A 15,877-nucleotide genomic window follows, 5' to 3' on the forward strand; every position below is an offset into this window, starting at 1 on the left:
CCCAGCTCTGAGCCTGACATTCGAACCAATACTGCCACTCATTGAACTCTAACCTTCCATATTTTTTTAAAATTTTTATTGGTTTTTCACAGTTTTTATAAACACAAACATTACACAATACAAACAAACAAACACATAAACAATCATGTATAATTTCAGATCCTTTTTTCTTAAACCTTACTTCACCGACTTCCCCATACCTCCCCTTTCTGCAGCCCAATTTCCAAATTTGTTTCAGCAAATCCTACCCCTTGGTTTTATCAAATTTTCCCTTATTCTTTTCTTTTACTTAATCTTTTACAGATGTAATCCCCTTTTTTCCAAAACTAACCTTCCAAGTTAAGTTAGGTTGCTCATCTTGCTACACAAGAGTTTATTTCTTTATTAATTACATTTATATCCCACCTTTTCCTCCAAGGAGTTCATAATTCTCTCCCTCCCCATTTTATCCTCACAACAACCCTGTGAGGTAGTTTAAGCTGAGAGTGAGTGACTGGCCTGAGGTCACCCGGTGAGATTCATGGCTGAGTGGTGGGGATCTGAACCCTGAGCAGTCAGGGATTTCCTAGTCTGACATTCTATCCCAGGGTTTCCCAAATGTGGGTCTCCAGCTGTTTTTTGGACTACAATTCCCATCATCCCTGACCACCGGTCCTGCTAGCTAGGGATGATGGGAGTTGTAGGCCAAAAACAGCTGGAGAGGGTATGGAAGACCAATATGAGCTATTTTAGGAGGCAGATTTCCCAACTTGAAAGTAAGAAAACAGACGCCAAATAATGTAGCCCAGCAAAGCGCACCCAATTGCAATCCCCGTAGCGACCAACAACCAATCTGCCACGAGACGCGGTACATTCTGCCTCCTGCCAGAAACTTGCTCTGCTCTTTGCCTGGCCCATCTGTTTCCTATCATGTAACTCCTGAGATCTGCACTGGTTATGTCGGGCTCCAAGTACAGCTCGTTGATGTAATAGCCTCCTCTGTTCTCCTGAACCATGTCTTGGATCATGTCCATCAGCTCGGAGACCTGCTCCTCCCTCTCTTCCCCTTCTGCCCTGTTATTGAAAGCGCAGAAGCGGCTGCCACATTTCTCCATCAGCTCCTTGACAGCCTTGTTCTCTGACCACCCCACATAATCCCGCAAGGAGCCTCCACCTAAATCTTCTTTGCGGGTGAACAAGACCACCATGTGCCTGGTGGCCTCTAAGCCAAAGACATCCTGGACTTGCTTCGCTGCCGCCTCATCTTCTGCTGTGAAACGCCCCACCTGAGTCACGAAAACCAGAGCGTGGGGACCAGGCCTGGACAGCTCAATGCCACGGATGATCTCGGCTGCTAATGCTTCATCACTGAAGGCACCTGAGCTCAAAATATCTGCTGTGTCCACCACCAAGACAGTCTTGCCATTCCAGGTCCCCTGGCCTCTTTGGCAGGTCACAGTTGTTGTTCCTGGCCTAAGCGCCGACACGAATTCTTTCCGGCCAAGGATGGTGTTTCCCGTGGCACTTTTCCCGCAGCCTGTTTTACCGACGAGGATTATCCTCAGTTCTCTGTCTTCTCCTGTGAGCAATGGAGGAGATGTTAGAGAACAGGAGATCAGCAACCATAGGGCTCGAGTTCTCTCCGGGTGAACCTCAACCCTTTTCTGATATTCAATGCAACACCTCACTGCCGTCCAGCGAAGCTGAGGGGTGAAAATGGCGGCAGCTCAACTGTTGTTGTTTGGGATGGAAATCAGGCAGGAGAATAGGATGGGGATTTGCTTCTGCTGCTTGTCTGATGATACAGTGGTACCTTGGTTTTCGAATGTAAACTGTTCCGGAAGAATGTTTCCAAAACGTTTGAAAACCAAAAATTCAATACGGAAGCCTCAGTACAATAGGGAAACTCAAAAAGGAAGCCGCATAGCATGTTCGGCTTCCAAAAATCATTCGAAAACTGGAGCAGTTACTTTCGGGTTTTTGGCATTCAAAATCTGAAATGTTTGAGGTGTTCGACAACCGAGGTTCCACTGTATTTCCTTTCCATTAAAATTAGTGGCCTTTGTGTTGAAATGAACGGTGTGGTATTGTGTAATTAATCACAACATCCATTATGATCCATGCTATTTTAGTAGAAAAAAGAGTTTGCTGGAGCTCACCAAAAACTTCTCCCTTGTTCTGTAACACTAACACACCTGAGAGGTACTGCAGCTGAGCTCCAGCTGAAAAAATGCCCTGGTTATTATTATTTATTAAATTTGTATGTCACCCTTCATCCAAAAAGTACGGGGCTTTTCACATCATAAAAATACAAAACGAGAAAACTAAAAACATAATGAACAAGGACAAAAACAAACCAATAACCCCATTCCCACAAACACATTTAAAAGGCCATAGAAAGTTAATCAGCCAAAGGCCTGGCTGAAGAGAAACATTTTCTCTTGGTACCTAAAGGATCTGCAATGAAGGCACAAGGCAGGCCTCCAGGGGAGAGCATTCCGCAAATGGGGAGCCACTGTAGAAAAGGCCCTGCTCTTGTGTTGCCACCCTCCAGACCTCTTGAAGAGGAGACGCACAAAGAAGGATGTCAAGGGATGATTGCAGGAACCGGGCCGGTTCATATGGGGAAATTTAGCATGTTAAATTTGGCCATGGTGGATAGCAAGACGAATCAGGTAGTTTTTGTTGGAAGCTGGACTGCAGTGGAAGGAAAACTGTGCTGATTGTGCCAAGTACAGCTTAGACCCAGGTTATCTGAAGGACTGTCCTCTCCCATAAGAATTTGCCAGGCTGCAAACAGGGGTGACAATCTGAATTTTTCAGATGGTTTATCACTGTAGATCATGACATTCGTACAGTTGGTATCATTCAAAATCCAAGCCGGTTCATATGAGGGAATACAGTCTTTCAGATAGCTTGGCCTGAAGCTGTAAAGGGCTTTAAAGGTCCTTGAATTTTGCCTGGAAAATGATGGCTAGCCAGAGAAGCTGTTGTAACCAGGGAATCGTCTGCTCCCTGTAACCTTCAGGAAGGGGAGAGCTGGGAATACTGGTGCAGTTTCAACTGGAACCATTAAAAATGGAGGAAGGGATAAATAATGTTTGTGAGACAGTAGCTAATGTAGATTTCTCCCCCAAAATGTGATGTTTTGCCTTCTTTCTTACCTTCTCCGACGGAATCTTCATCTGCCTGAAATATTTGTGATAGTTTAAGGTTAGTCCAAAGCAGCCTTCGGTTTGCAAACTTGAACACTAATTTGGTGCTAGTTGAGAAATGCTTTTAAATCATTTATTTATTTATTATTATTATTATTATTATTATTATTATTATTATTATTAAATCACCCACTGCTCTTCTTTAAGAACAACCCCCCTGAATCTTCTCAATGCTCTGAGGCCTCACTTTTTGCAAAGTGCACAGATCCTGAGAAACAGAGATGCCGTATTTTTCCAGGTATAACACGCCCCCTTGTATAAGATGACCCCTTTTTGGGGGGACTGCGACAAAAAATGGGGGGGGGGGATTGCCACAGCCACCAATTGTCTGCACCCTCATTGCCATAAGCCCTCCTGCACACTACACAAAACCACACACAATTGCACGCAAGCATCGCCACTGCCGCTAATCAATCGCCCAATTGCCGCAGCCGATCGTAAGCAGGCCTTGACGCAGACACCAATCACACCCCCAATCGCCAACAGTGGCGTAGCGTGGGGGGTGCAGGGGGGGCCGGCCGCACCGGGCGCAACATCTGGGGGTTAGGGTTAGGGGGCGCAAATCCACGGGTTGGGGGCGCAAATTACTTGCCTTGCCCCGGGTGCTGACAACCCACGCTACGCCACTGATCGCCAATGCCAGTCTCCGACCGGCTGCCACCACCAATCACCAGTTTTCTCCTGCTCTGGAGGGTGGGACTCGAACCCATGGCTTCAAGTTATGAGAAAGGAGATTCTGACTAAACACCAGGAAAACCTTTCTGACAGTAAGAGCAGTTCAACAGTTGTGGACTCTCCTTCCTGGAGATTTTAAAGCAGAGGCTGGGTGGCCACCTGTCAGTGATTCTTTAACTGTGTTTCCTGAATTTCAGGGGGTTGGACTAGATGACCCCTGGGTCCCCTTCCAAGTCTACAGTTCTATGATTCTATGAATTACCTTTCTACTCTCCTTTCTGTTAAATGATCCAAGAGCAAATTGCCCACCCTTTCTTGGGGCTTACCTCTGAGGTTTTCAGCAATGGTTCACGTGACATGTTTTCTCCCGGGGCAATTTTCTTGCTTCAAGGTGACAGTCTTCCAGGATTTGTTCCTGCAAACAATGCAAGTTAGTCATTTGTCTGAAAGCCAGCCTGCCCCGTGAGCCGAAGGCAGGGCGTGGGTGCAACCTCTATGATGATACATCAGCCCCAGTGCAGGGCTTGCTAAACTCAACAGAATTGCTGAAGCAATTCAAAGGGAAACCTCCACCAAGTCTGCTCAGGAGCAAGTCCTACTGAATTCAGTGGGGCTTCTTCCCAGGTGTAGCAGGAAACCCCCCCCCCCATCATTCAGTTTGTGCAAACTTCACACACACTCACACTCACACACTACATACGCTACACTTCTGTTATAAATTCATAGAATATCAATCATACATCGGATTTGCACTGTTCCACTTTTATTTTACTCCATGAAGGAAGGACTACAAAATGGGGAAGGTTTGATACAGGCCAGCCATAATCCCTTCAGCATCCCAGCACATCTACAGGAGCCCTGCCCAGTTGCTATGCCAACCCTGATGGTCCCAGACAGAAGACAATCAAGATCACAAAGAACTTGCATATGGTAGTGGATTCAGCATGGACTGGAACAAAGGACAGTGAGCAGATCTTCCCTCAGGGGGCAGGAAACTGCGACTACCCTTTGTCTTCAGAAAATGACTCATGGGGAGGGGGAAAGGGGGAACCAGCCAGGTGACAGGTCACTCAGGTTACCACCACAACTCCTCCCTCAACCCCTCCTTTCTGAAATGTATGCATGATGTCAACCCCTCCTTTCTGAAATGTATGCATGATGTTTCTGGGGGTGGGCTTGAGCTAGAGGAGGGGAATTTCAAAAGTTTTTATAAGGTCTTGCAGCCCATTGTTCTGGGTCTTTCCTCTCTCCTGCAAGTGAGGGGAACACCCTGTTGCAACAGTTCAATCAAGGCCAAGCCTACAGGCTGCTGTTTTGCTCCAAGTTGTCCTGGTTGGTGTCTTTGTTTTTGTCCAAGGGAGCCCTCGGATTTTTCCGGTAACACAGGTAAGTGTGGTTAGGATTGCAGCGTTCACTGTCTTATAAATTTAAGTCTTATTTATTTATTTCTAGAATATTTTTTAATTGATTGTCAATTTTTAACATTTTTATAACATATCTCCATTTATATGTTTTTAGCTACAATTTAACTTATATTTAAAGTAGATAATTAAATGAGCAAATTAAATGAATTGTCATATGCAGAAGATATTAAAAAATAAATTTAAGGAACCGCAGAAAGAGGCGGAAGGAAGCCAAACTTTGAAATGCTAAAATGATTGTCAAATTAATGAAATGTATAAATTTCAAAAGGATAAATAAAACATTTTTTTGAAAAAGCTCTTAATATTTTTATAATTGCACAGAAGTTGTTGCAGAAGAAGAAACCCAAGAGTCTTGAAGTTGTTGGAAGACTCCTTCCTGTTTTTGCTGCGACAGACTCTGGGTCTTTCTTAGGAGAGAGCCTTGTTGAAAAACGTCTCCGGTTTTGACCCTGTTCTCTTCACCCCTTCCCATCTACCTCTTTGGAGATCACAGGTGTGGCTCCTCCAGATCTTTCCTACTTCTGGACGTTCTTGGACGATATTCTTTTCCTGAAGTGCAGACAGAAGGAGCAGAGGAGGCGGCTGCTGTTGGCTCCAAACTGGAAATGAAGGACAGGCTTCAATAAACTACATTCTCCTCCAGTGAGAAATGGCCAAAACTCCACCCACAGCCTGCCAGAAAAAGCCGTTGGCTTAAAGAAAGAGTTTTTGCCAGCACAAAAGCAATCGTGAGGGTTAATGCTGCTAAGTTCTGCTGCAAAGGAAGTTACAGACATTTCAACATTTTTGTTCGTGTGTCTTTGCAGCTATTTTGGTCCCGGTGTTTCCCTCCACGACCTTGACTCTCACTGTCTTTGTGTCCCTTATTCCTGCCCTGAAGTTTTAAAGGGGTGCAGGCAGCAGCTGCCCAGCAGAAAGGCAAGGCACTCTGCGCAAGCTCAGAGACTATTGTGGCCCCATTATCATGGAATCAGAAGATTTGCCTTCAGAGCCTCTTTCTTTTTCCTGGCATTTTGCAGATTGTGTAGATGCAAGCTCAAGTTCCCGACCCCTGTGCTAGAATGGTGGAATATAATAAACTGCCCCCAACTGGGGAGAATAACCTTACCGTATTATTCTCTGTATAAGACTATATTTCCCCCAATTTTTTTAAAGTTTAAAATTGGGGATCGTCTTATACATGGAACATTTAAAATACTTATTGCTTAATTTGGGGCTCAAAAAATAGGGGTCGTCTTATACATGGGGGCGTCTTATAGACAGAAAAATACAGCAATTAAAATTAAAGTCCTTCTACAGATTTTGCACACTTTCCCTGCAACCGCACTGTGCATGCTACACTTGCTATAGGAAAATCCCAGGGCTCACCTGGATTGCCAAACAAAGACACCAGCCAAAAAATGAGGAGCAAAACAGCAGCTGGTCGGCTTGATCTTTTATTCAAAAGACTGCTGCAACAGGACTTCCACATGGCAGAAGCCCCGAACAAAGGGATGCTTCCTCTTTCATAAGTTTTCTTTTTGTGGGGATGTTCAGGGATGCAGGAGAGGATATATTGTCTGATTATAGCCTTTCCAACTTGTGTTAACAAGTTCACAATTTAGCAGAGTAACATTCCCCTTTTTAAACTTGCAGCAGATGTGTTTGCTCAGGCTCGCTAAAGCCTCTATAATAACTGTTCTGGTATTTCCCCCTTATTCCCTCATAAACGATAAGACACGACACAGACTTCTATAAAAGTATAAAAAGAGTTTACTCACACATCATTCTGTTCACAATAGGATCCCAGAAGGCAGACTTAGCTTAGAAAAGTAACACACACCCTGAAAACTCTCTCATAAGAAGACAGTCCCTTTGTCCTCTCTTAGAGCATCTTTGGCTACGCAGATGTTGCTTCTTCAATGCATGTAGTCAAAAAGAGAGAGATGGCTGCCCTGCCCTGTGCTTTTGTCATTACCTGCACAGGTGAGGCCACACCCACCTCTCGTCACATGCAGAGGAAGTCTGTCCCAGCCCAGAAGGAAACAGGAAGTTTACATGCTGGCTGGACAAACATTCCTCCCCATGTTCTAACATGTTCACTCTAGGAATGTTGTAGTTGTGTTTCACATCCCCCACTTTCCCCCACAAACACCTTTGGTGAAACATCATGCACACATCTTAGATACATCATACATATGTCACAAATGGGGAGGGGTCTCTGGCAGAAACCTGTCCATCAGGTTCTGCCCCCAACCCTCTCTTGCCCTCCACCTTACCCCCATTGAGTGATACAAAGGAAGTATTGACAAGTTCCTGGGTTTCCAGGTCAGGTAATGACACCTCTTTGTCCTGACCCGGGAGCACAATCCATTCTTGGATGGTTGGCTATTGTGCATGAGATGACCACCTGCCTGGCACCCATTTGCCAGGATGCCAGGGAGTATCTCTTGTGCAAGACGCTGCTGAGGACGTGATCCCAGGTTTCAGGGATTATGGTTGCCCACATCCCAGACTCCCCCCTTGATAGCTATTCCTTCCCTGAACAGAACAAAGTTGGAAAGGCACAAATCCAGACAGGAGAGATTTTATATGCCTTTCTAAAGTTTTCCCAGTGAGCCAGTATGTAGATATGTTTATCAGTGGATTGTTGCATTTGGTGATGTGCAGCGGAGGCCCTTTGAACAGAGATACGAAAAAACTGTGATGAAGTGTTTTGTGGGGACATTTGCAGGAGTGATTGTGTTGAGTTTGGTAGTTGGTGTGTGTGTGTGTGATGTCTGCTGGAGGGCAAACACCCTGCCCGCCCCCAACCTTTACATAAATTCCTGTAACACACTCCAGATATATGCATGTGAAATAAGGTTTTCGTGCAGCATAAACAAAACATAGCATGTGGGATGAAACTGCGAGATCTCTGCTGCTCTGTTGTGCAAAGAGGAGAGAAACCGCTATGTTGTTTTGCATTCAAGGTGGAGCAAAAGATAGAAACAGATATGAAAAACAGAATGCTCTTCCTGCCTATCGGGGTTTCCCACACTACGCAGGGTGTTATTTGTAACGGTGCAAATTCTCAGAAATGGTCCACAGCACATAGATTTCGCTTTCGCTTTCGCTTTCGCTGTTTACTCCCGTAGTTTCCCTGCAGCTTTCTCTGCCTTCCTTGGCCTCCTGAGCCGGGAGAGCCTTCTGAAATCTCAATCAGGGATAGTCCGACCATGAGATGGGAGAATGCATGTTCTCAAAGATCCCCGGTTTTCCAGGGACAGCCCAGGAATTGCATAAGCCATCCCAGTTTCTGATTTGATCCTGGAATGCCCCGGTTTTCCTTTTTCCTCCCCTCGGAAGTATGGGAGAACAATTAAAAGTGGTGTGTAGGAGCAAAAATGGACTCCTGTTTACCCTGAAAATAAAATTCCTGCACCAAATGGAGGAAATGGTGATGGCGGCGCACAAAGCCCCTCCTATAATTTTGAAGGAAAAGGTCACCAATCCCCTTTCCATTCTGTAATTGCAATGCTTCAGCTGCCAGCCATTTCTCAGGAAACACTGGGAGTGTTTATTCCTTAATTGTAAATGGAGCCTTGCGCTGTCTACTCATAAGTAAATCCCACGGTATTCAAGGGTGCTTACTCCCAGGTAACTGGGTAAAGACTAGGCAGCTTCCCACTGCAAGCCGAACCATTTTTACTCAGAAGTAAGTCCCACCGAGTTCAATAGGATTTCCCATGGGGCTGGCCCTACAAATACCAGAGAGATGGGCGATTAAAGGGTCTGAGGAACAAGGAGGAGGAATGAGGGATGCAGGACAAATTTGATCCAGCTTCCTTTGAAAGGTGGAAATAGTAAATTTCCACTTTCCAAAGCAAAATGAAACAGCCAATATCTAAAATCCTCCCTTTGTGGAATCTCGCGATGCAGTTCTCTAGCTGGAATTCACAAGGACGCATATAACCGTGAAAATGACATGCAAAGGTGCATTTTATTAGGAACTGTGTCTTGCAAAAGTATGTATGTAATTTACAAAGGTGTTTGTTAGGAGAAATTGACACAAAAATATGGCTAAACTTTCATAATGGTTCAAAAATAAAAATAATGCATTTCCAGAGAGTTTAAGACAGGAAAAATGAGAAACTGAGAGAACTGAAGTGGATTGATGTATCCACTCCTATGTGGGGTTTAGGAAACTGCAGACAGTTATGTTATTATTTTCATAAAATTCCTTTACCTCTTGATTGTAGAAAACCTCAAAGTGCTTTGCAAAATGAATAAAACAACAGGATTATGATTAATAACAATGAAAACATCCACAAATTAAAACCAGCGACAAACTACAAACTTATCAGTATTCTAAATATGTGAGTAGCCTTGTCTGATCAAAAATGTTTTTTGTAGGCAGCAAAAAAAAACAAAGTTGCCTGCCTGATGTTGATAGCCAGGAGGGTTGGTGCCGTCACACTGAAAGAGCAATTACTTATCAATGCAGAACAGATATTATATGTACAGTTACAGATAGGTAGCCGTGTTGGTCTGCCATAGTCAAAATAAAAAAATTCCTTCCAGTAGCACCTTAAAGACCAACTAAGTTAGTTCTTGGTATGAGCTTTCGTGTGCATGCACACTTCTTCAGATACACTGAAACAGAAGTTGCCAGATCCTTCTATATAGTGAGAAGGTGGGGAGGGGTATTACTCAGAAGGGTGGTGGGAATGGGAGATTGGCAGATAGCTGAGATGTGCCTGTTGACGACTCTTAACAACTGCAATAGGTCTTACAGGAAAAGGCAAGGGGTGAGAAGGTGAAGAATGGCTTAGTCATGTATAATGAGATAAGAATCCAATGTCTTTGTTCAAACCAGGTCTCTCCATGGTTTTAAGTTTGGTAATGAGTTGCAATTCAGCAGCTTCTCTTTCCAGTCTATTTCTGAAATTCCTTTGTAGTAAAACAGCTACTTTGAGATCTTGTATAGAATGTCCTGGGAGATTGAAGTGTTCTCCTACTGGTTTCTCTGTTTTGTGATTCTTGATGTCAGATTTATGTCCGTTTATTCTTTGGCGTAAGGTTTGGCCTGTTTGTCCAATATAGAGAGCTGAAGGACACTATAAGAATCCAATGTCTTTGTTCAAACCATATTATATGGCACCTGTAACTGTGCCCATTCTGCCAATCAAAGCAGTCCAAAGACCACATGTGGGGTCAGGCGATCTCAGGGCTAAACTGCTCCCAAACTGTTAAGAACTTAATATCCTGAGAGCAACGCCTTGAACTTGGCCTGGCAGCAAATCGGGAGCCAGGGCAGGTCTCTGAGCCCAGGTGTCCTAGGCTGACAAACACCTGCTGCTGTCAACAATGGTGGCATCCTGCACTCATTGCAACTTCCAGATTAGGCACAAGGGAAGCCCCACATATTTTAGAAAGAAACAAAACACTATGAACTAGATGATATGAGAGCATCCTTCAATTCTTTCTCCTTTCCTCCTCTTTCCCTTTTTCTGTGCAGGGCCTTGATCCGTCCCCTTGAAGGATCTGCCAGAGCTTTTCCATCAGCAGCTTGGAGGCCTCCTCCTTCTCTTCTCCAGCTGCCTTGTTATTCAAAGCGAAGCAGCGATTCCCACATTTCTCAACCAGTTTCTTAACCTTGTTTTCGGACTTCTCCACATATTCCTCCAAGGATTCACCTTTCAAATCCTCTTTGTGGGTGAACAAGACAAGCATGCGCTTCCCAAACTTCTTCCTAAACCTTTTCTTGACCTTTTTAGCAGTTTTCTTGTCTTCTGGAGTGAAACGGCCCACGGTGATCACAAAGACCAGAACGTAAGGACTGGAGTTGCAGAGTTTTTTGATCTCTCGCTTGTGCTGTTTGAGAGATTTTGAACTAGAGACAGCGGGCGTGTCAATCACAGAAAACCTCTGGCCCTTAAATTCCCCACTCGCCTTCTCGATGTTCTGAGTTGTCGGCTTAGCTGAAAAAGCTGAGTGAAATTTCTCCCGTCCGAGGAGGGTGTTCCCTGTGGCACTTTTCCCCACACCGGCCTTGCCAAGAAGGACGATACACAGTTCTGATTCATCCTTGTCCCCTGTGAATTAGAAAGATCACGTCAGAGCAGTGCTCCCTTGACCAACCACATTCTTGCAGTGGATCCCCTGGGGATCTGTTACACGTAAGGGGGGGAGTCCCCCCTTCCTACCCGTCCCTTTCCTTTTTAAAAAATAATAATTCTAAATTAATTTTACATTTATGATTTGACATTCAAACTTAGAATACAATAATGAAATATTGAATTCTCTGAATTCTCCGACCTCCCTCCTCCCCTCCGTGGAGTCCACAAACAACATCTTCTTCTGCATCTCATAGCATTCCCTATTTATCTATATAACTCAAATTTTAACCATAGTCTTTTTTCATATTGCAAGTGTTATTGTAGTCCTGCTAATGTTTTTAATTGTTTACAGTGTTCTTTCAGGTACAGTGGTACCTCAGGATGAGAACAGAAATTGTTCTCCCACGGCGCGGCAGCGGCAGGAGGCCCCATTAGCTAAAGCGGTGCTTCAGGTTAAGAACAGTTTCAGGTTAAGTACGGACCTCCGGAAGGAATTCAGTACTTAAACCGAGGTACCACTGTATATGGAATAAACACACACACAAACATATTTTGAGGAGCAAAAAAGAGGACACATTTGCCGACTTCTACTGGAAAAAGATGGGGAAAAGGTGGTGCTGTGGGTTAAACCACTGAGCCTAGGACTTGCCGATCAGAAGGTCAGTGGTTCGAATCCCTGCGACAGGGTGAGCTCCCGTTGCTTGGTCCCTGCTCCTGCCCACCTAGCAGTTCGAAAGCACGTCAAAGTGCAAATAGATAAATAGGTACCGCTCCGGCGGGAAGGTAAACAGTGTTTCCGTGCCCTGCTCTGGTTCACCAGAAGCGGCTTAGTCATGCCGGCCACATGACCTGGAAACTGTACGCCGGCTCCCTTGGCCAGTAAAGCGAGATGAGCGCCACAACCCCAGAGTCGGCCACAACTGGACCTAACGGTCAGGGGTCCCTTTACCTTTACCTTTACTGGAAAAAGAGGGCACATGGCAGCCCTCTATGATATTCCCTATCCTATGCAGCAGGATGTTAAACTCAATGGGGAACACTTACCAGAATCTTGTGCGTTGTCTTCTTTCTGCCACCACTTCTGCCCCTGGAATGTTTGTTGCAACATAACAGGTTAGCTACTAGCAGCCTTCGGTCAGCAAACCCAACGCCCCGGGACACGGGTCCTCAAAAGTGCAAACTTGAGAGAGGATTATCGTAAATCTGTGGGGCCTGTGTTCCTTGGAGTGAGAGGGTAGTTAAAAGGTGTCAGGAACTGGGGTTATTGCAGGAGTGGGTGATGGGCTCATGTTTCTACATGCCAAACACTCCTACTTTGTGACATATTTGTGATGTATCTGGAAATGTATTATGGGAAGGGGCGGAACGTCTTAAAAGTTCACGCAACCCCATGCTGGGGGTTCCTATTCTCTGTGTGTTTGAACCTTGTTGCAACAAATAAAGATCAGGTCTACTGGCCGCTGTTTTGCTTCTTTCACTTGGCTGGAGACTCCTCCTCCTGCTGACCAGAGGGATCCGCGGGGAGTGGCATCCCGACGAGCCAGGCAGCAGAGGAAATCTGCACCCTAGGATTTTTCCTTATCGCTGAAGTGACAATAGACAAAAGCTCCTCCTCCATTAGCATCACGAGGACCAAACTGGGTCTGCAAAAGCTACTTCCTCTGTCCTGCAAGAAAGCTGGGAGGAGAGCTGGACTCCTTTAGCCGACCAGGATCCTGATATCTCCTAAATGGCACCTTGGTTCCCACTTACCTTGGGGGATCCTGACTGCTTTGCCATATCTCGCTGCCGCTGACGCACCCGCCCCGGTCTCTTCTCCCTGCAAATGACAAGAGTTACAGCTGTACGAACAATTGCAAGCTACTTTCTGTGGCAGATTTTTATTTTTGCAGTCCATACATTTTTATTTTTATTTTAAATCCCAGTAAAATCCCACTTATTTCTTTATTTCCACTGATGTGCAGATTTACAGAACAAAAACCACCAGCATGACACACATGAAGATGAAATATTTTACAAATTCAAAAGACCACACACCCATTAAACGGATACCAATCCAGACATTTCTACAATTGTGCAGTTGGTGTGCCATGACTCTGTCAGACTTCAGGGATATCATTCTCAGGCAAAAAAGGCTTTTAAATGTGTCAAGAGATGGCATCAGTTCCTGTGAGCCTGAGGGTAAAACTCGGTGCCATCAGGAACTAGAGCAAAACTGATCCTACCACAAATTCTTCAAATAATTTTAAAATATTTTGGGCATGAATCCACCCCAAATCTTGGGTTTTGTTTCCTTGTTCTATATGCAATTACTTAATTTTTTTCTGGGCAGAGTTGTGGCACTCAAAACAGGTTCTGAGGCTAAGCCCTGCCTCAAATCAGTTCTCTCAGTTTCTCATTTTGACAAATACAGCTCTCTAAATTTGTGCAGCAATCTGCATTAAAAATAAAACAAACCTCATGCAAATTCACCAGCATTTATGCTAATCTCTCCTAAAAAACATTTTTGTATGTACACATTCTTGCAAGCAATTTCCCCCAACATAATACATGGATTTTTTGATTTTTTTAAAAAGTAATATATGTATTTTATTCCACACTTCCCCCTGCTTTTTGCATTTTCATATACATTGTTTGGCTGGAGAACTGCACCACAAAATTCAGAAAAGTGTGAATCGCGAAGGCTGGCTGTGTTTCAGTTTCCATCTTATTTCAGAAAGTGCAAATTATGTAGGCTCAATTTTAACTGTAAACTAAATTCCTCCCCTGTCCCTATCCTCGCATAAAGTCCCCTCAGCGAGGCATCACCAACCCTCATCTTTTCATGGGCAAACATTTCGTGAGCCAGGTTTCATCTTGTCATCATGCAAACGTCCCCTTGGATGGCTACAACCAGCAGATTCCAAATGCCTATTTTGATTTCTTCATGCAGAAATGCTTTGCCTGTGAGCTGCAGTCCTAACCATCCCATTGGGCTCAGTTCTGAGCCGACACGTACAAAATTGCACCATGAAAAAACTAATCGGTTTGGACTCCTTTGCCCGCCCCCCCCCACCTGCAGCTTCCGTCTCTTCCCCCTACCTTTTTGGAGATTACAAGAATTCTCTCTTCATCAGTGGATTTTTCTATTTCTGCTCTGTACGCTGCTCCTTCCTCCGCTCTCCCTGAAATCGTTCAGCTTGTGAGACGAAGGTTCGCTCGGAGCTGAAAATGAAAGTTCACGGGGCAGAATAAATTCGGTTTCCTGAAGCAGAGCAGGGGACGCCCCCTGGCTGCCCGAGACAGCAGCAGGTTGGAAGGGAAAAGGCTTTGCAAGCAACTCCGGGGGGAGAGGGAGACTGCAAGCGGCAGGCAGCCCAATCCTGCGCATGCATTCTCGAAAGCCAACCCCACTGAGCCCATGGGGCTCCACTCACGGCATGTGGACAGAGAAAAGAGACAGAAAAGTTTCCCTCTCTCATTAGAACTTGTGTCTAGGACCGGATTGAGGTTTGATGAGGCCCTCAGCTCCTGAAGGTAATGGGGCCCTTTCTATGTCCAGCTGTCCTTTGTCAGCAACAAATTGTCACTGTTTTTTGTGTTGAATATATGCTATATGGTAATTTATGGACGTCATAGGCATCTCAAGCCATTTGCACATCACAAAATATGCATTATATCAAAGTAATTGTTTTTTATCTTCTATTTTGGAAATGAGAAGGGACACAGGTGGCGCTGTGGTCTAAACCACAGAGCCTAGGACTTGCCAATCAGAAGGTCGCAGTTCGAATCCCCGCGACAGGGTGAGCTCCCATTGCCCGGTCCCTGCTCCTGCCCACCTAGCAGTTCAAAAGCACGTCAAAGTGCAGTAGATAAATAGGTACCACTCCGGCAGGAAGATAAACACCATTTCCATGCGCTGCTCTGGTTTGCCAGAAGCGGCTTCATCATGCTGGCCACATGACCCGGAAGCTGTACGCCGGCTCCCTTGGCCAAGAAAGCGAGATGAGCACCACAACCCCAGAGTCGGTCACGACTGGACCTAATGATCAGGGGTCCCTTTACCTTTACCTTTATTTTGGAAATGTACCATTTTCCCCCTTTACATTTTTTAGGGGACCCCAAGAGAATGGGGCCCTAAGTTATAGCTTCTTCAGCTTCTACGTAAATCCAGCACTGCTTGTGGACATTCACATTTGCAAAATGCTCTCCAAACTGCAGGAGCCGAACTACTTTCCAGAGAGTAACTGCTTTGCTGCTTCAGAACTGATAAGCCATTTCTTATCTCAAGTCTGGCAAACAAACTTGCAGGAGAGGCTTGTTGTCAGGGCTGCCTCAGGTCTCAGCTCACAAAAGACCAACGCCAAGCTCTTCTTATATACAAGGATGTTTATTGCAGTTCATTATCAGTTCCACAGCCGGAGCGCGCAGCCCCCGCGTCTGTTAGGCTAGACATTTGAAGTCCCCTCTGAATCGGTCCCGCCCCTACACCAGTGTAAGGGGCTTGTGCTAGACCACCTCTTCC

General features: G+C 45.1%; 1 protein-coding gene across 4 annotated transcripts; it reads right to left on the reverse strand.

Annotated features, from left to right (window-relative positions):
- Positions 1 to 358: 358 nt before the first annotated feature.
- On the reverse strand, positions 359 to 15,097 carry LOC309515020 (GTPase IMAP family member 2-like). 4 transcript variants are annotated; one of them, XM_082192607.1, is made up of 6 exons: positions 14,455 to 14,681; positions 13,126 to 13,192; positions 5,770 to 5,892; positions 4,196 to 4,284; positions 3,144 to 3,168; positions 359 to 1,558 (listed from the first exon to the last, which is right to left on the reverse strand). In XM_082192607.1, the coding sequence occupies exons 4-6, from the start codon at positions 4,226 to 4,228 to the stop codon at positions 729 to 731; spliced, it is 888 nt and encodes a 295-aa protein (XP_082048733.1). In that variant the 5' UTR covers positions 4,229 to 4,284; positions 5,770 to 5,892; positions 13,126 to 13,192; positions 14,455 to 14,681; the 3' UTR covers positions 359 to 728. The 4 variants fall into 4 exon arrangements, with proteins under 4 accessions (XP_082048733.1, XP_082048736.1, XP_082048735.1 ...); XM_082192610.1 differs by lacking the exons at positions 359 to 1,558; positions 3,144 to 3,168; positions 4,196 to 4,284; positions 5,770 to 5,892 and adding exons at positions 10,408 to 11,349; positions 12,418 to 12,553 and having other exon boundaries at positions 14,455 to 15,097; XM_082192609.1 differs by lacking the exons at positions 359 to 1,558; positions 3,144 to 3,168; positions 4,196 to 4,284; positions 5,770 to 5,892 and adding exons at positions 10,408 to 11,349; positions 12,418 to 12,593 and having other exon boundaries at positions 14,455 to 15,096.
- Between the last annotated feature and the right edge of the window lie 780 nt (positions 15,098 to 15,877).

Source organism: Podarcis vaucheri (assembly GCF_965113315.1).
Source record: "Podarcis vaucheri genome assembly, chromosome: 12".
NCBI classification, from domain to species: domain Eukaryota; kingdom Metazoa; phylum Chordata; class Lepidosauria; order Squamata; family Lacertidae; genus Podarcis; species Podarcis vaucheri.